General features: G+C 49.9%; 1 protein-coding gene across 1 annotated transcript in view; it reads left to right on the top strand.

The window, feature by feature from the left end:
* Positions 1-20,058, top strand: part of LOC138108724 (uncharacterized) — a 30,943-nt gene extending 10,885 nt beyond the window's left edge. Inside the window, exon 2 of the mRNA XM_069011768.1 lies at positions 16,729-20,058. Coding sequence (XP_068867869.1) covers positions 17,412-18,908 — 1,497 coding nt within the window. The 5' untranslated portion in view covers positions 16,729-17,411 and the 3' untranslated portion in view covers positions 18,909-20,058. The remainder of the gene's footprint in view (positions 1-16,728) is intronic.
* Positions 20,059-20,491: the final 433 nt, after the last annotated feature.

The raw sequence follows: 20,491 nt of genomic DNA, 5'->3' as shown, positions 1-20,491 counted from the left end.
ACCTGACCCAGGGCCCTAAAGTCCCTTTTAATTGCTCTGACACTCCTCTTTTCAATCTCATCACTGCCAGCCTGGAATATCAGCAATGGGTAATAGTCAGAGGGCTGAATCAGCCCAGGAAGACTCTCAGTGATATCCCGTACCCAGCCTCCAGGGAGGCAGCAGACCTCCCTGTGGATTGGTGTTGCAAAACGATTAAAGGATGAGGGACATGGGTCATTGATAGAATTATGGGATCAATAAAAGAACTGTACAAAGCAAAGGCCTGCAAGCAAAAACCTCCATGAGAAAATCCCTGTGTGAGAAACAGGCCTGAGAAACAAAAAGGGAGTTTTGAAGAGATGCAGCTGTGCAGATAAGATGTGCTTACCAGGAGAAGGGAGGGTGAACTCTGAATTCTTTTAATCATACCATAACTAGTAGAAGCTTGCCAATGTAGTCTAACTATGTAGAAGCAGAAATGCACTTTGATAGGTTTTAAGCCACTTAAGAGTTAACAAGCTGGTATACTATATAAGTGCCTCTGGATTGCTAATAAACGGAGCTTGCTTTTATCAACCATATTGGCTGGTCTGCAATTCCTCCCCCCGCCGGAGTCCACAGACCTCTTCCAACAGATTGGGTCTGGTCGGCGTATGGGACCCTCTGTTCCCCTCAGAAGCAAGTCCCCTACTATGACTACCCTTCTATTCTTTTTAATGTTAGAGGTGGTGATCCATCAACTGCCTCAAGAGAGATTTCAGGTCAGAGTTACAATTTATTAAAGAGATTACAATCACACAATCACAGAATTAACTAGGCTGGAAAAGACCTCTGAGATCATCAAGACAACCTATCACCCAATACCACCTTATCAACTAAACCATGACACTGAGTGCCATGTCCACTCTTTTCTTAAACACCTCCAGGGACAGTGACTCCACCACCTCCCTGGGCAGCCCATACCGATGCCTAATCATTCTTTCTGTGAAGAACATTTTCTTAATGTCCAACCTAAACTTCCCTTGGCACAGCTTAAGACTGTGTCCTCTTGTCCTGTCACTGGCTGCCTGGGAGAAGAGACTGACCCCCACCTGAATACAGCCTGCTTTCAGGTAGTTGTAGAGAGTGATAAGGTCACCTCTGAGTCTTCCTTTTTTCCAGGCTGAACAACCCCAGCTCTCTCAGCTGTTCTTCATTATGGCTTGTGTTCCAAGCCCTTCTCCACCCTTGTTGCCCTCCTCTGGACACATTCGAGCATCTCAACATCCTTCCTAAATTGAGGGGCCCAGAACTGGACACAGTACCCAAGGTGTGGCTTCACCAGTGCCAAGCACAGGGGAAGAATGACTTCCCTGCTCCTGCTGGCCACACTACTCCTGATACAGGCCAGGATGCCATTGGCCTTCTTGGCCACCTGGGCACACTGCTGACTCATGTTCAGGTGGCTGTCAACCAGCACTCCCAGATCCCTTTTTACCTGGGCACTGTCCAGCCACTCTGTCCCCAGCCTGCAGCGCTGCAGGGGGTTGTTGTGGCCAAAATGCAGGACTTGGCACTTGGACTTGTTAAACTTCATGTTGTTGGGCTCAGCCCATCTATCCAGCCTGTCCAGGTCCCTTTGCAGAGTCCTCCTACCTTCCAACGGATCGACACATGCTGCCAGCTTAGTGTCATCTGCAAATTTACTGATGGTAGACTCAATCTCCTCATCCAGATCATCAGTAAAGGTATTAAACAGGCCCCAGCACAGATCCCTGGGGGACACCTCTAGTGACTGGCCACCAGGCAGATGCAGCACCGTTCACCATCACTCTCTGGGCCCAGCCATCCAGCCAGTTCTTAACCCAGCAAACAGTGCACCTGTCCAAGCCGTGGGCTGACAGCTTTTCCAGGAGTTTACTGTGGGAGACAGTGTCAAAGGCCTTGCTGAAGTCCAGATAGGCAACATCCACAGCCTTTCCTGTATCCACCAGGTGGGTCACCTGGTCATAAAAGGAGATCAGGTTGGTCAAGCATGACCTGCTCCTTCTAAACCCATGCTGACTGGGTCTGATCCCCCGGCCATCCTGTAGGTGCCATGTGATTACACTCAAGATGATCTGTTCCATAACCTTGCCAGGTACCAAGATCAGGCTTCCAGGCCAGTAGTTTCCCAGATCCTCCTTCTGGCCTTTCTTGTGGATGGGTGTCACATTGGCCAGCTTCCAGTCATCTGGGACCTCCTCAATGAGCCAGGACTGATGGTAAATGATGGAGAGCAGCTTCACAAGCTCATCTGCCAGCTCCCTCATCACCCTAGGATGGATCCCAACTTTACATATCTGAGCTGATGTCATATAGTATGGAATATCCCTCTGGCTAATTTGGGTCAGCTGGCCTGGTTGTGTCCCCTCCCAGGATCTTGCCCCCTCCCATCCCCTTTGATGGGGGGAAGGAATGTCAGAGGGATGGCGCTGCTCGGCAGTAGCCAAAGCACTGGTCTGTTATGAACACCCTTCCAGCTACCAATGTAAAGCACAGCACTGTAAAGGCTGTGAACTTTACCTCAGTCAGACCCAATACAATCTCCACCCCTTATTCCATACCATTTGCGTCATGCTCGGACCATATAATCTATATGTTCTCATTACTAGAATCCTTTCTTACCCACACATACAGTTTAAACTATGTCCTTAAACCATCTCTATACCAAATATACATTTTTATTAACTGCTATCGCCTGTCTTTTCACATGCTTCCAGGTAGTCTCCATTCCAGCAGGATGTGGGGTCAGGACAGGAGAAACAGTAAACTTGATTGTTGGGCAACGACACTGTCCCAGTTCATCATCACATTCTTCTTGCTCCTCGTAAAATTCATTCTTCTTCAGTTCACGTCACCCTGCTACTTTACCTCCTGCAACATACAACTTAAACCATAGATTATTCTTACCTCAAGGTTTAATCTCCTTGAGGTACACACCAGGTCTCCCCATCCTCCCGCATCACCCACCAAGTACACCCTTGTCCTTGGGCAAAGACAATCCCACGAATGGGTTTGCCTTTTCCCATGGGGGAAGAAATCCACACTGTCTTCCCCAGCCGCTTCCCTATGTGTAATGCAGGGACCTTGTCTCCTTCCACAGTGTCTTAGTTTGGGCAGAACCTGGGCGGTTAGCAGATCCTTTAGTGTTGACTAGCCAAGTGGCTTCTGCCATGTTTGCATCCCAGTGCTTCCATGTCCCATTACCTAGTGCTCTTAACATAGTTTTCAGCAGCCCATTATATCTTTCAATCTTCCCAGAGACCTGTGGACGATAGGGAATGTGATACATCCACTTAATGCCATGTCTCTTTGCCCAGGAGTTTATAGATTATTTCGAAAATGAGTCCCATTGTCTGACTCAATTCTATCTGGTGTTCCATGTCACCACAAAATGTGTCTTTCAAGACCTGAAATTGTGTTCTGGGCAGTGGCATGGTTTACTGGGTACATTTCCAGCCAGCCAGTTGTTCCCTCTACCATGATGAGGATATAACTCTTGCCTTGGCACGTTTGTGGCAATGGCCCAAGGTAATCAATCTGCCAGGTTTCACCATACTGGAAACCCAGCCACCACCCTCTATTCCAAAGAGACTTCACTCATATGGCTCACTTGATGGTGGCCTATGTTTCACACTGATGGATAACCTGTGTGATGGCCTCCATAGTCAGGTCCACCCCTTGATCATGAGCCCATGTGTATGTTGCATCCCTTCCAAGATGCTCTGATGTTTCATGGGCCCATTGGCTTATAAATAGTTCACTCTTTCTTTCACAATCTAGGTCCACCTGAGCTATTCCAATTTTGGCGGCCTTATCTATCCATTCATTGATGTTCCTCAGTGGCCCAACTTCTGGGCATGTGTGCATCTACATGACGTACTTTCAGAGTCATGTTCTCTACCTATGCAGCAATGTCCTGCCATAATGCAGCAGCTCAGATGGCTTTACCCCTGCGTTTCCAATTGCTCTTCTTTCACTGCTGCAGCCACCCCCATAGCGCATTAGCTACCATCTAGGAGTCAGTATAAAGTATGGGCCATTTTTCTCACTCAGCAATCTCTAGGGGTAGAAAAAACTGCATGTGCCCACTTCATTTTGATTTTCTTCTTAAATATGTTATCACAGAGGCATTACCAACTTCTCTAATTGGCCAGCCTTGGCCAGCAGCATGTCCGTCTTCAGAGCCATCAGGAATGGGCTCTGTAGACATGGTGGAAGCTTCTAGCAGCTTCTCACAGAAGCCACCTCTGTGGCCCCCCCACTACCAAAAACCAGGCCGTGCAAAACCAAGACAGCTAGAAATAATGTTCCCTTGTGCTGCCACTCCAGATCCACCTGTGATACTTTCACCTTGGCAGCTTGATCCACCTGCTTGTTTATGATGTTCTTCATTAGCCCAGATCTTGGGTACATGTGCATCTGCATGTTGGACCTTCACAATCAGCCTCTCCACATAGGCAGCAATGTCCTACCAAATCTCAGCGGCCCAGATGGGTTTCCCTCTGTGCTGCCAGCTGGCCTTTCTCCACTGATCCAGGCATCCCCACAGAGCATTAGCTACCATCCACGAGTCATTGCAGAAATGGAGTCTTGAGGACTTCTTTCATTCAGTGATATCCAAAGCCAGCTGGACAGCTTTAGGCTCTGCAAACTGACTTGATCCACCTTGTCCCTTGGTAGCTTCTACAACTCACCATGTGGGGCTCCATACAGCAGCTTTCCATTTCGGGCTAGCACCTACAATTTGGCAGGAACCGTCAGTGAAGAAGACATACCGCTTTTCATTCTCTGGTAGTTGGTTATATGGTGGGGCTACCTTGGCATGTGTCACCTGCTCCTTTTCTTCTTCAGAAGATAGTCCATAACTCTCACCTTTGGGCCAGTTTGTTATGATCTCCAGAATTCCAGGGCAATCGGGATTTCCTATCCAGGCTCGCTGTGTGATCAGAGCAATCCACTTGTTCCACATGGCATTGGTGGTATGATTTGCAGGAGGAACCTTTCCTTTGAACATCCAGTCCAGCACTGGTAGTCAGGGTCTGCCTAGATCCTTTCTGCTGGAGGCTCCAGAAACGAATGTTCTCCCCAGCTGGCTCAGTCAATAGAGAATGAGACCCTTAATCTCAGGGTCACGAGTACAAGCCCTACATTGGGCACCAAAATATGTGCTGGTTTGAAGGTGAACCAGTGGGAGAAATTAACCCCGTACAAATACCTTGTGAGAGATTTTAAGTCGGAGTTACAATTTAATAGAAAGATTACAATAAATGCAATGAATACAGAAAGACTGGCTTAAAATCACAGAGTACAACCTGACACCCTGTTGGTCACGGTGTTAGTCACAGTCCAATTAAGCAGTGGTAGCCATGCTGTTGAAGTGATGGTTGAAAGCGGTGGTCCTGCAGAAGAGTTCTGGCCCCCCTCTGAATCCATGCAGTGGTGGTTTTACTCCCCATACCTCAAGATCATATACCCTCAAAGTCCATGCAGGAATGTTCAGTACCTCCCCCAGGGCAGGGAGTTTCAAAATGGAGTGATGTAATCCTATGAGTCATAGGATATTTTTGGAGTCCCTGATGGTTGTTCCAGACGTCTATTCTGCTGGAGCCACTGAGTTCATGATGGCCCTTTAGCAGAGATGACACCCTCAGGGTGGGTGGTACTGCTGCTTCACCCAGAGGGAGTAATCATGGTTGAGTCATGGTAAAGATAAAGAATCACAGAATGAACTAGGTTGGAGAAGACCTTTAAGATCATCAAGTCCATCCTATGACCTAATACCTCCTCATCAACTAAACCATGGCACTGAGTGCCACATCCAGTCTTTTTTTAAACACATCCAGGGACATGACTCCACCACCTCCTTGGGCAGACAATTCCAGTGCCCAATCACTCTTTCAGTGAAGAATTTTTTCCTGATGTCCAACCTAAACTTCCCTTGGCGCAGCTTAAGACTGTGTCCTCTTGTTCTTTCAGTTGTTGCCTGGGAAAAGCGACCAACCCCCACATGGCTACAGCCACCTCCTTTCAGGTAGTTATAGAGGGTGATAAGGTCTCCTCTGAGCCTCCTTTTTTCCAGGCTAAACAATCCCAGCTCCCTCAGCCATTCTTCATAGGGCTTGTGTTCCAGGCCGTTCACCAGTCTTGTTGCCCTCCTCTGGACACATTCAAGCATCTCAATATCCTTCCTAAATTGAGGGTCCCAGAACTGGACACAGTACTCAAGGTACGGCTTCACCAGTGCCACGTACCAGGGTGTATTAGTTTGAAAACAAACCAGTGGGAGATGACAAGTCAGAATTATAATTAAACAGGAAAATTAAAATAAATTCAATAGTACAAAACCACTGACAGAGTCAGGATACAACCTGACACCCTGTTAGTAAGGGTGATGGTAAGTGTCACAGCAGCTGCACGGATGATGAGGTGCCGCAACCTTCTGGAAGCATCTTCAGTACAAAGCTACTCGGTGATGCAGACACACAGCACACATGCACAGATAGCTCCAGAACATGGGTTGATGACAAAGAGACAGGAAGGGTCTTTGTATGGCATTCCACAGGAGGAGTTTAATGCAGCCACACACATGAAGGGGTCCAGGGACAAAGACAAAGAATATGGGAGGGTCCAGGTTTATATAGGGGAGCAGAGGGAGCATCGGGGACCAATGGTCTGAGGGCATGAGGGTGGTACACAAGCGGGGCTAGGGTAAGGGAACCAATAGGGAAACTCTGAGGGAGTGGTGATGGGGCAAGTGGCTTTCCCGTTGTGCAGTTTACAATGCAACATGGGTTTGTCCCTACCCACAACCTCTGGCCACCATATGGACTGTGTTCTGTGGCACTGTGGGAATTCCTGGGGGAGTAGAATGGCCTGTGCAATAATTGTCCTCTTGTTCATGAGCCATGGAGGGTTGTTACAGGAAACAGAAACAGCAATTTCACTGTTTATGTCCACAGTCTGTAACTCGGGACAGATAAAAAGTTCAAGTGGTCCATGCACAGGGTCTCCCCTGATCAGAATGTCTGTAGTCCTGTCCAGAAATCCAATCTGTCCCACAGTTATCGTGTGTGGTGTATTGTCCTCAAAGAGAAAAGAAATCCCACTTACCAAGACCTGATGAGTCTCTGTTTGCTTACAGTTCTGAGGTCTGGCCTTCAGGCTGGAAGCGTGATGGAGGGAAATGGCCAGATGCTTAGTGTCCTCACGCTGGGCCGTCCCACGCTTCATCGTCCGTTTCCCGACTGTTTCTGGTGGTGCTTGCATTTGGGACAGTCTGGGGGGACAGGCTTGGAATCCTTGTTATTATCTTCAGGTTCAGGACAATTTTTAATCAAGTGTTTAAAACTCCCACAATTGAAGTGTCTTGGCTTCTCTCTTTACATCTTATTTGAAACTGCTAGTGCCTCCACCACCCCTTTTGACACCTCCTGGGCTATTGTCACCTCAGGAGATGTTAATTTGGTGCAGGCTTTGACCATTTGCTCAATTGTAGGAGCAGGGTTGAGCATTAGAGCCCAGAGAATTTTTTTACAATTTTCATTGGCATTTGCCGTAGCCAATACACATAACAGCTCTTTCTGGGCTTCTAAATTTTCAACCTGCTTTTCAGTTGACTCTTTAAGTCTGTTTATGAACTTCATGAAGGGTTCATCTACTGCCTGCTTTATGGTGGAGAAGTTATGACGGGGGTGAAGCCACAAGGCGTTAGCAGCAAAGCTCTCTCAGCTAGTCTTTTAATATCTTCCAGGATCAATTCAGAAAGTATTCTGGCCTGATCCTGAGGCTTTTCCAAACTACCCTGGCCGTAAAGCTGGTCTGATGTCAGATTTGGTCTGTTTGGGTCTCTTAGATAACCTTGAAGGAGGTCCTGCAACAACCTCTTCCATGTTCTTTCCCATAACATGTACTCTGAAGGGGAAAGCAGGCATGACATGTTTTTTATATCATGACGGACCAGAGCATTTGCAGCAAAGGTAGCTTGGAATAGGTTTTTAAAATAAGGGGAATTCTGCCCAAAATCTTTCCCTGCTTTGCACAGCTCTTTTAACTGTTCGTAAGGAATTGCCTCCCACTTTGGGCTCCCTGTCGTACTGGACTGGAGCTGCTTTTACCTCAATCCTACTTGCCAGTTCCCATTCTCCCACCCCCTCGCGGCTTTTTTTCTTATTTTTGCCCAACAATTTTAAGCATCTGAGAGATCGCTGTCTCCCGATGAGGAGGAGGAGGGTCGGGTATCCTGGTGCGGAACACGGCAGGCTGCATGGCTCTGCCGCTGCAGCCCGGCAAGGGCCGCAGCCTCTCCCGTAGGGCCAGTGCCGCTCCCACTTCCAGGTTCGGGAGCAAGGGAGACAGCAGGCAGCGGCTAGCCAGGGGCAGCAGTGGGGATGGGTTGGCCCGGGGCAGGACCACCGGTGGAGAGGGCGTGAACATGGGCGGGACTCACAGCCGGGAGGAGAGGGGCTGCCATGGGCTCCCGCACAGCCCCAGGGGAGGGGCCCGCAGCCGGAAGGGGACACCTGGCAGCGAGGGAGGGGCCGCCGCGGGCAGACGCGCTGCCATGGGAGAGGGGTCCGACACAAAGGCACACCCCATCCCAGAGCAGTGGACGAATGCAGGGGCACGCAGCAATGCAGTGGGCAGGGTTAGGGAGGGGCCAGGGGCTCCTGCGGCAAATTCGAAGCAGAAGGCTGTTGGGGTCCCTCCCCTGCCATGTAGCCCTGAGGGAGGCACGGGGTTTCCCTGCCCCTGGTCAGCCTCGTTCCCCATTGGTTGGTTTGTGTTCCCCTGCGCGGGCAAAAGCAGCTCGGGTGCTGACTGTAGGAGTCTCTCGGCAGAGCCCGGCCATGCGGCTGGGGAAATAAACATCTCTCTGAAACATCTAGCAAGAATCCGTCCGTATATATTTCTTTTCCACGGGACTCCTGGTTTGATATAGGCGTGTTGCAGTATCCCCACTGCAACATAATGGTAGAGATTTGAGGGCAGAACGATCCCCGATCCCTAAGCGACTTTGTTTGAGTAAACCCTGGAAACTTTGGATTCTTCTTCTTGGTTTTGTATTGCTATTCCATATCTAAACTATGGAGGAACCGTGGGAAGACTCTTGGCTTGCAGAGCCGCATATGGACATTTATCTTAAACTTAAAATGATTCTTGAACAACGACTTGTAAATTTTAGCTTGATTCAAGCTCAGAAAGAACTGAAACACTTCCTGGCATGGTTGTTTAAGGACTTTTTCTATGTTTCTTGGGATTTAATTCTTACCAAGAGCTTTTGGAAGACCGTTTGGACCCAGTTAATATTTGAGTCAAAATATATGCCGATGGAAGAATATTTTCGTGAATATTATTTAATAACCGAGACTGTTGAGCAATGTCAGCTGTGTCCTGGTGAAGGGAAGCCTGGCTCAGGGACCGTGCGGCCTCGGCCACGTGCACCGAGCGCTCTGCGAGCAGCAGCGAGACGGTTCCCGTGCGCGGGCGGAGCCACGCGGGCCGCAGTGTCGGTGGCGGAGCGAGGCGCGGCAGGAGCGGCGGGACTCGGCAGTGCCCGCCCGGCCCCGCGCAGCCCGTGGTGGAGCGAGCCCCGAGAGCGCCCGAACGAGAGGGGCGGCGCGCGGGCGGCTGGCGGCGGCGGAGCGGAGCCGTGCCCAGCTGAAATGCGCGCTGGAGCGGGGCACGGGGGGGTCATCACTCGGGGGGCCCGCCGAGATGCAGCGCCTGGCAGTGGCAACGCAGCTGCGAGCAGAGGAGGCGACACACGGAGAACAGAGCGGCGCAGCCCGGCCCGCGCGGCCCCGAACGCGACCCTGGGAAAAGCGCGCCGAAACCAGCAGCGCCGATAATTCCAACACGGGAGCGACCGAAAGAGAGAGCAAAGACACAGCGAGACAGAAAACAGCAGCCACTCGGAAAAAGGAAAAGACCATAGTAGCTAAGATCTTAGGGACAGTGAAATGGTATAATGTTAAACAAAATTACGGTTTTATAACAAGATGTGATAACCAGCAAGACATATTTGTGCATAGAACTGCTATTAAAAAGAATAACCCTGAAAAATGCATCCCAAGCTTGGGAGATGGAGAGGTGGTGGAATTCAAAATCATACAAGGTAGAAAAGGGTTACAAGTATCGCAGGTCACTGGGCCTGATGGTGTTCCTGTAAAAGGCAGTATATATGCAAAAAATCGTAGTCATGTTAGACAATATCTCCATTGTAAACCCCCCCTACAGTCTCCCCTTCCTAATCCCACCTTTCCCTTCTACCCTATGTCCTATTACCCCCAGTGTATTCCCAATCCGTTTTTTCATCCATGGTTTCCCTCACAAAACCCTGCCTTTGCCAATTGTTTCCCCAAAAATCCTTTTCCAATGCCGAGTGGGGGATGAAAAGGGGGAGGAAAGAGATTGAACCCTCTCCTGCCTCAGTTTCCCCACAGGCATGTCCAGAGAGTTCTGTCTCCCTTCTGTCAGCCCTAAGATGTTCCACAGAATCTGTTTGGACATTTAAAGACTCAGGAGGGTGGCTTGTTTTGTTTTGAAACTGTCCCTGTTATGTTTATCCAGTTGTCTTCATTCTCCTTTTATTAAAATAAAACGGGTGAGATGTTGGGGTCCCTCCCCTGCCATGTAGCCCTGAGGGAGGCACGGGGTTTCCCTGCCCCTGCTCAGCCTCGTTCCCCCTTGGTTGGTTTGTGTTCCCCTGCGCGGGCAAAGCAGCTCGGGTGCTGACTGTAGGAGTCTCTCGGCAGAGCCCGGCCATGCGGCTGGGGAAATAAACATCTCTGAAACATCTAGCAAGAATCCGTCCGTATATATTTCTTTTCCACGGGACTCCTGGTTTGATATAGGCGTGTTGCAGTATCCCCACTGCAACAGAAGGCAACATGGCGGAGCCAAACACACAGCAGCCGCCATCTTGTGAACTAACTAAGATCGACACTGCGGGACTTTGGGGGGTCAGAAGGAGGGTTAGGGGTTTCTCCAAGGTGGGGTGATCAATCCCGACCTGAGGGGAGACTAGGGGGGGGATCCAGAAAGATCAGGGGGCTGGTGGCTCCCTTACACCATGTGGTGGCTTTTACTTTCAGGTGTCCCCCGAGGGTCAGGGGTGGGGGGAACACAGGAAGAGGGAAGGAACAAAGGAGCACCATGACCAAAGGGACCGGCATTCCCCAGCGCTGCTGATTCAGTCTCTGAATTTTTAACTGATTTATAAATAACAGCTAACAAAGGGGAAAACCTTGCAACTCAGGTATCTCTGCTTTGTCTGAGTAGAGTTAGCTTCTCCCCAGCTTTCCCCAGAACTTCCCCAGCTTCTCCCCAACTCTCCCCAGAACCCCAGAGACTGAGCAGAAGCCTTAGACACACCTGGGAAATATTCAAACAGCCACCGGACAACACTTTTCAGGTTTCTCCTAGAAAAGGGAAATTTTCCCGCCTTAAGATAAATCTTAACTTGAGTATATACTTCCTTTCGGGGAAGGGCTACTTTCCCACCCATCCTTCCCAACACTGTACTCTTCCCAACACTGAGAGGAAAAGGTCAAACAAAAGAGCAATAAAAGGCACCCAAACAGAATACCACTTACACAGGCCTGGTGCTCCGGGGGTCAAATAAAACTCACAGCGTGGTCCTCTGGTGTTTGGCTGATCCTTTTGTGTCTGGAAGGGTCGCAGCCACCCTTCGAAGCAGGTCTAATAAAACTCAAATCTGCCCCTCGGGAGCAGCAGCACCGAAACACGACTCCTGATAGGCCAGAGGCCCCAGGGACATTTCCAGGGACTTTTTTTGCAAAAGTCCAAGTTTGGGTGGCCACTTTGCCGTGTGGTGGTGTTTGGGTGGAGGGGAGTTCACTGTGTTTTCCCCTGAAGCATCCCTGGCAAGAGATTGCTTAGCGTGATGCCATATAGCACCTAGCAAGCTTACTCCTTCACCCCTGCACAGCTGTTTAGGCACTGATCTCACACACACACACACTCAAGCCAATAACTCAATATTACCAGAGATAAGTAGTCAGGAGAGCTCTCCCACATGATAATTCCACGGACGAGTTTTATTTCAGTCTCACCGCAAAGGGTGACCGGATATAAGAGAAGTGGCCTGCTCAAAAGCAGGCTTACATAGTGTTACAGAGCCAATGATCTGAGGGCATGGGGGCGGTACAAAGGCGGTACAAAGGTGGGACTAGGATAAGGGAACCAATAGGGAAGGTCAGGGGGTGGGTAGGGTTACAATTCATTCACAAGGCATTGTAGGAGGGGCTTTTCCTTTCTTCACACGAGGGAAGAAGGATGTTTTCAAACCTCTGAGTTTTTCCACCAGCAGGCCTTTGCTATTCTGGGGCTCCCTGGCCCCTTGGCCATCGCAGCTGCTGGCTCAGTGACCCCAACAAAGGATTTTCAGGCAAGGCTGCTTAATTTCTTCAGTCTCTACAGCAGCAATTCCAACAGCCCATCGCTGTCCCTTTGGGTCTTTCAAGTATACTTTCCTAAGGTAGTTAATGCCCAGGATACATGGGGCATCTGGGCCAGTTACAATGTTTTTTTTTTTCTGCCAGTCCTTCCCAGTCAAGCTCATTTCAGCTTCTAACACTGTCAGTTCTTGAGAACCCCAGAAATGGAGACTGTTTCTGGCCCCACATATCCTGATGGCATTAGAGTACATTGCGCACCAGTGTCAACCAAAGCCTTGTATTCTTGTGGGTCTGACATGACAGGCCATCAAATCCACATGGTCCAGTAGACACAGCTGTCCTGTACCTCTGCCTGACTATATGCAGGACCCTTCTAACAGTGGTCTTGTGAATACATATGGAAGGGACCTTCCAGTGGGTCAGATCCTTGCCTATGGGAAACTGCACTCACTTTCACCGACTTCCTTTTTTCTTTCTACTTCAGTTCTTGTACTCAGGCTGCCAGGACACAGGTAGGTTTCCTGTCCCACCATCTCATGTCTTCTCTATGGTCAATAAGAAGTACCACATGTTGGTTTGTGGGGCGTATCCACTCTCTCTGACTGGGGGCTGTCTGGTTCTGACATTGGGGACACTGGTTCACACTGGTGCCACATGGAAACTGTTCTCCCTTTTCTCCTCTCTAAGTTTTTTCTGTTCATCCTTGAGACTCTCAACCAATGCCCCTAGCAGAGATATGGGTCTGCATCGGGCATGGATCATGCTGTCATACATCTTGAGTTTTCTGGCTGTGGAGCACACTGTCTCCTGGTTGTCCTCAAAAGGCATTGTCACTGTGAAACTAGAATATTCAGATGGCCCTTGGTGTCCAAGGCTCTACCACATTCGTGCTGTGCACGTGACCTTGTCAGAGTCACTACTGGGTTGCTCATCCCTTCCAAAAAGTACCTCCAACAATTCCATTTCTTTCATGCATTGGATCCCTTCCTCCATGGTCTTCCAGGGCTTTTAATGATGATGCTCCTGCAGGCTGTCTCTGTAAACAAACCTCTCTCTTAAACTTGTTAGAAGCCACTCACAGAGAGAAAGGGGTCCTGGGTCCCTCATGAATGCCTGCTCAATATCCACATCCAGGGCCAAGGATCCCACAAACCTTTCTTCATTACCATCAAGTTGCACACCTTCATCCATAACATCCCAAACCTACATCAACCAGGCCGGAGTGGCTGCATCCCCCCATCACGTAGTGTCTTCCTGCAAACTATGGAGATTGTCAAATGCCAGGGACTCAGTGATGATCTCAGGCTTCAGCTCCTCTGCTGGTTTTTAGGGCCCTGGTACCTGTCATGAATGAGTGTGTTTGAGATCGCTTAAAAAAATCACTGACGAGGGTATGAGCAAAAGTCAGATTTAATATTAAGCAACAAAGCTGTCCTTGTTTGAAAGACAGGTGTCTGCCAAGGAAGGCAAGAGCCTCCCTTGGGATGGAGAATATGACCCCCTTCCCTCCGAATTACTATAATTTTGAAATTAAGGGGCTTTGGGGCAAAGATACAGGAAAAGGAATAACAGTTCTTTACTAGTAGGTATGTGTATAACAAGGCAAACAAACAATAACAATGGCAACAACAAAAAGAAACAGAAAAACCAATAAACCGTCTCCTTCCACTCTAAGCAGTTTTCCCTTCGGTGCAGTTACAATCACAGCCGGCAGGGGCGCTGGCACGCTCCTGGTGGGCAGGGCAGGTGCGATGGTTGCCCTGCAACTGCAGGGGGCACTCTGGAGCGAGCTCAGGGACAACATGGTTAATGTCGGCTTGGCCGAGACAGGAAGTCACAGGCAGCAGCTGGTCGCTATTGCCGAGCTACTGTGCAGGGGTGGCCTGTATGGGGACACCCCCCACATGGGCTCCGGACCTCCCCCCAAAACGGCTGGGAAACAGAAAAAAAGAATTAAGCAGATTTGTAGTGTAGGAAAACTGCAGCAGGCCGGGATCTTGGAGTCCAACACACAGGAATGGCTGCAGCAACACATTGCAGGCTGAGGGTACGGTAAGAGCTGGTCCCAATGTTCCAGCACCCCACGCGCTGGTTCTGAGCTCCGAGCAGTCAGGTAGCAGGGAAGATGGCAAACAGCTCCTTCCTTCCCCAAACCCGGAAACCAGACTGCCCAAAAACCTAGCCAAATCTTTGGGGGGTAGCCCCCTCACCTTTTTTTCTCATGCTATCACCCACAACCCGCCCCCAGCCAGGGCCATTTCAATGGAATGTTGTGACACCCAGCTACATCTTTTGTTTTCTTAAGTATCGGTAGTTATGGTTTCTTAATGACAGATGGGACAAAATTCATGAGAGAGAGAAACAAAAGGAAAAATCCTAAACCCTGACATTATCCACCCTGATGTTTTTCCCTTACCAACATGTTACATCAAACTTAACCTTTTAAACTATATACATACATGCATTACCCTAACTATATACATCTAGATCGAGATACAGGCACAGTGTGACAGATGGTTTACCCCAAAACAAGGTCCCTTTGAGATATAATTTCAGGTTTTTGCATGCTAGCTCAAAGAGAGCCCGGAGGTCAAGCCACAACCTGACTGCACTATGGCAGGCACAGACACACAAAAGCGCAGGCAGACGAGGGTGCGCTCCTCACCCAAGGGGGCCGTCCCTAAACAGGGTGTGAAGGCACGCAGGCAGAGGCAAAGAAGGGAGAGAGAGGGGACTCTCTGTGTAATTTCTACACAGAGGGTTTATTGAGGTGAGACAATGGGAGGAGGAGATGGAGAGCTGAGGATCTGACAAGGGTCCAGGGATTTTATAGTGGGGATAGGAAAGGCGGGGATAAGGGATACAGGAAATGGGATACTTGACAGGAGGCAGGGTTGAGTGCAAGGGAACCAATGGAAATAACACAAAGGAGGGATTTAGGGAAGGAACCAATGGGGCATCGAGGAACAAAGAACTTTCTAGAACTGATACATATGAAGCTTGGGAAATGGATATACAGAACCACATACATAAAGCAAGGAGGTAAAAACATTAACTAATCAGGGGAAAACATGCAAACAGCAGAACAAAGGAATCATGGCTTCTCACCATGACTGCAAAGTTACATGCTAAACTTGGGTTGCTGACCAGCACAGCTGGTTGTCTGAGTTCTCCTCAGGAGACAGAGTGGCTGGAGCCACCTGCACCGCCACAATATGCGGCGGTGTCATATTGTGTCTCTCCATCCTTCTGCATCACTCACCAGGTCTAACTGGTCCCTGAGCAAAGGCAACCTTAGAAGGGTTTGTCTTTGCTTGAGGCAGAATTAACCCAGTTTTTCCAAGCATACCTCTCATGTGCACCACTGGAACCTTGTCCCCATCTGTTGTTTGTAGGGGTTCAGATTGGGCAGGGCCTACTCAGCTGATGGAGCCTCAGGTGTTAACTAAGCAGGTGGCCTTTGCTAGATGCATCTCCCAGTTTTTGGAAGTCCCCCCCCCGCCCAGTGCCTTCAAGGTGGTTTTAAGCTGGTGCATGATTATGGATACAAAAATGCTGTTAGGAAGAAATTTTCCTCCTTCTTTCAAAGCCCGTAGCAGAGTTCTATAAACTATGAACACCTGCAACCTTGCAGAGCTTTGGTACAGTACAGTACAAATATTTTACAAATATGGTACAGTAGAAATATTTTGACAATGGATGTTTTAGGGTTCTAGCCAATCAACCCAGGGGATGGCAGATCCTTTGTCCAATTAGACTATGAAGAAAAAAGTCTATAAAAGAGTTTGTAAAATAAATAAATAAATCAACCTTGCTGCACAATTCCTGCCTGCTGGATCTCTCTCCTCTCCTCCCTATTGCTGCGGGATACAGTAATACATGATAAGGAATGTGGTACACCCACTCGATGCCATGTTCCCTAGCCCAGGTTTTTATAAGACTTTCTTGAAATTGTGGATTCTAAAAGGCTAGCAGAGAAATTTTCTAGCTTTCTACAGCCACCTGTGAAAGTCTCCTTTCTCACACAGACTATCTGGGAAACAGTTTGAGATTTTGTAAACTATCTCACAGGTGCAGGTTGTTGTAAGGATTTTTTTGGTACACTGGAAAAATTATTTTGGAAATGGGTGTTATACCATTCAGCCAATCACTCTGGTAGGATGTTGATCAATGGACCAATCATATCATTCCTCTATTGCGAACCAAGTTATAAAAGAAGGATTTATTTCATTGATAAACAGACCATTTTCTCCTGGACCTCATCTCTCTAATGTCGTTCTTCTCTCCATCCTTGGTACAACAGCAACAGTTGGTAGCCTGCAACGCATACTACAATCGCACCTGAATTTATAACTCCAAGACGAATTGAAACGCCGCGTGGCAGCTCGGAGGTACGTGCGCGCTTCCCCCCCCCCTCCGTCCTGGGACTGCGGGGACAGAACCCTAGACTAAAAAGTATAGAGGGATTCCTTGTGGAAAAGGGGCATATGATACCCCAAGAAAGTCTGGTCAACCCAGGGCTGCTGTGGAAGAACCCCTGAAGGGGCCTCAGGCTGCAGACAGGTCTGAAAGACACCTGGCAGCAGGCAGCCTTGAGAACCCTTGGCAAAGTTACACACTGGTCGGCTTCCCCGCTGCTTAGAGGCTGTCTCGTGGGAATAGGGCGTGAATCTTTGCAAAGTATAAGTTGGTGTAAGTAAACAATAAAGCGGAGCACAATGCTCAAATCGTATCAGTGTTCGTATCGTGACTCTGGCCGGCTCCCCTTCACTTGGAACCCCTGCGAAAGAAATCTGGCGCCCAAACAGGGACCTGAGTGGTTTTTTTTCATTTAAATGCAGTCTGTTTTTCACTTAAATACGGTAAGACTCCGAATCATCGCATCAGTGTTGGAGCCTATGGGAGCCGGAGCGGGAGGTCTCAAAGCCGAGTGAAGCCAGAGACCGTAGCTCACGCTGCTGAGCGAGCACCCGCAGGTAAGAAGCTATGGAGCATGAGGTTGGAACTTGCCTCCTAGCCAGTATACTCTCTAAGAGAGGTGAGACTATAAAAGATCAAGATCTTAATGCCCTTGTTACATGGGCCCGGGAACATGGATTTTTGAAATACACTTCACTTTTGTTTTCGACCGAAGAATGGCGGGAAGTTGGGAACAAACTGTGGCTGTCCACGACTGAGGGTGGAAAAGAAGGTAAAGAAGCTAAAGCTCTCGGATTAACTTGGAGAGCCGTGACTAACACTCTCGCAGAGATGAAAGCAGAGAGGACAGTGGCTGCGGCGGCCATGGAAGCTTTAGGGGGTGGCGGTTCCAGGAAGGAAGGTGACAGGGGTCTTATGGAGCATCAGCCGGACACTAGGGCGGAGTCCAGGGTTGCACAATTCTTCGGGCTGACCGCGGGCACACCGATTAAGGGAACGGCAGCACCCGTACGCTCCCTGGGGGAGTTGCTGGACGCGGCGGGGAAGGAAGTTACCCCTCCAAAGTCTGAGGGAGAAATGGCTGCAAAGGCAGAAGTGCAGGCTCCCGGCCCAGGGGGCTGGGCACAGGCGAGCAAAGGAGAAACAAGTGGTCCTAGCTCCTGGCCGAAAGCAGCGGAGCGCCACCCCCCTCTGCCAGACAGCGGATCATCATCCAACAGCGAAGCAGCCTCTACAGCTTTGTTGCCCGCAGAGACAGAGCCAGCCAGAGCTGCTGGGGATCAGCCCCAAGAGGAGGAGAACCACCGAGAGATGATGCATGAAGTAATCAAGAAGCTTGCTGAATTGTCTACTCGTCAGGACACACTGGAGTCTAAGGTTTGCGAAACCACACCATCAGCAACATGGCGTCCCATGGCCCCACCGGTCAAGATAGCCACCAGAACTCCTACATTCCTGTCAGGAGAACCGGGCACAGTGCCTACGGCCCCTCCCTTCCCGCAAGGGGAGGTGCAGCTATCGCCTCCATCAACCCCGACAGTGAGGACTGTCCCATTGCGAAGGAGATGGAATGGAGTTATCCGTGACGCAATCATTGAAAGTGACTGGCATGCCATGGATGCCCTCACCTGTCCTGTACTGATACAAGGGGACACTGCAAAGTGTGAGCCCCATGATTGGAAGCTCTTGCAGCCAGCACAGCAAACAGTCACCACACATGGCCTCCGGTCCAAAGCTGCACGGAGCATCCTGGAGTTTATCTTTACACCAGATGTCCTGTGTCCTAATGATTGCATCAGCATCGCACAATTGTTGTTAACCCCTTCACAGTTCCTGCTCTGGAAGCAAACATGGAAGCAGCTAGCACAAGAAGAAGCTAGCAAACACCAAGGTGATACACAAGACCCACTGTATGCAATCCAAGCTGACATGCTAACTGGGAGCGGGGCTTATAGAGCAACGGTGACACAGCTGACCATGCCCACCATCATTCACCAGTTGTCACAGACTCTTGCCCACAAAGCCTTGTTGTCAGTACCCGAAAAGAAGAAGTCCCCTCCGTAGGCAGCAGTCCGACAGGGGCTGTCAGAGCCATATGGTCAGTTCATCGACCGTCTGTCAGCAGCCTTGAAGGACGCAATTGAGCTCTCCGAAGAGCTCCAAGAGCAAATGTTCCGAACACTTGCCTTTGAAAATGCTAATAAGCAAACTAAGACAATTCTTGCCACGCTGCCCCAGGGAGCAGGAGTAGATGAGATGCTTGTGCATGCTAGCCGTGCGGAGCAGTCGTCTCAAACAGCTGCTTTTACCGCAACACTGCAGAATGTCCTGCAACAACAGGGACAAGTCATCGCCGCAGCACTGACCAAAGCATTGCAAAGAAAAAAGGGGGCAAAGGCTGCTGGCCCACCTCCTGGTTCCCAGACGGGCAGAGTAGCCTGTTTCCGATGCGGTGAAGAGGGGCACATGGGGCGCACTTGCCAGAAACCGGTGTGGTGCCACAACTGCAATTCTGGCAACCATGCCACCATAGCATGCCGCCACACGGGAAATGGCCAGCGCAGCACAGTGGGGTCTCGCACCAGGACACAAATGAGCACCCCAAAGAGCCACATGTCGAGTGCAACCCCAGTGGTTTCCTTCACCAGAACCAGCCAGCCACCTGAGGGAGCCTCGGAGTGGACGTGGCAATCTCAGTAGAAGTCACGCTGACGGACCGCCAGGTCACCCTGATCCTGACCACAGCCAAGGGCCCCTGTCATCAGACGGCCCTTGTCTGGGTGGCCTACTCGTAGGGCGGTCATCAACCAGCCGGCAGGGAGTAGTGGTTTTCCCTGGAGTCATTGACGCCAACTACACCGGCAAAATTAAGATCATGGCCTACGCGCTCCAACCACCCATGACTATCCCGCAGGGCAGTCGCATTGACCAAATCGTCCCCATTCCCCTAACAACCAACAGGGGAACCACCAACAATAGTGTCCACAGAGACCATGGTTTTGGGTCCTCTGGGTTCAACATGTTTTGGACATTGAACCTGGCCCAGAGACCTCAGTGGCAAGTGATCCTGCAAAGGGGGGCAGAAGCCACCAAAATACAGCCACTTTTCGACACAGGAGCTGATTACCATAATCAACCAGGCGGTATGGCCACCTGGTTGGGGACTGGAAAAACCAGCAGCCACACTGGTAGGGGTGGGAGGAACACAAATCCCCCAAGTGCAACCCCAATTACCCTAGAATTTGAGGACAATCAAACCATTGTGTGTCGCCCCTATGTTATGAAGCTGCCTCAGACCCTGCAAGGCCTGATCAGATGTGACATCCTTGTGCAGCTAGGCCTTGTGCTCACCACAGACCAGCATTTATGCTGACGGCCACTGCCGATCAGCTGCCCATATGGGCTCTCACCTGGTTAAGAGATGACCCTGTCTGGGTCGAGCAGTGGCCGGTAACGGACAAAAGGCTGAAGATAGTAGAACAGCTTGTTGCAGAACAGCTAGTGGCAGGACACATCAAGCCGTCGGTCAGCCCATGGAACACCCCCATCTTTGTGATCCCAAAGAAGTCAGGAAAATGGCGCCTCCTTCATGACCTTCGTCAAGTGAATGCACGCATGCAAGCTATGGGGGCACTGAAACCTGGGCT

The sequence above is a fragment of the Aphelocoma coerulescens genome, chromosome 1 (genome assembly GCF_041296385.1).
Source record: "Aphelocoma coerulescens isolate FSJ_1873_10779 chromosome 1, UR_Acoe_1.0, whole genome shotgun sequence".
Taxonomy (NCBI): domain Eukaryota; kingdom Metazoa; phylum Chordata; class Aves; order Passeriformes; family Corvidae; genus Aphelocoma; species Aphelocoma coerulescens.
This window is presented reverse-complemented; position numbering and strand designations above follow the sequence as displayed.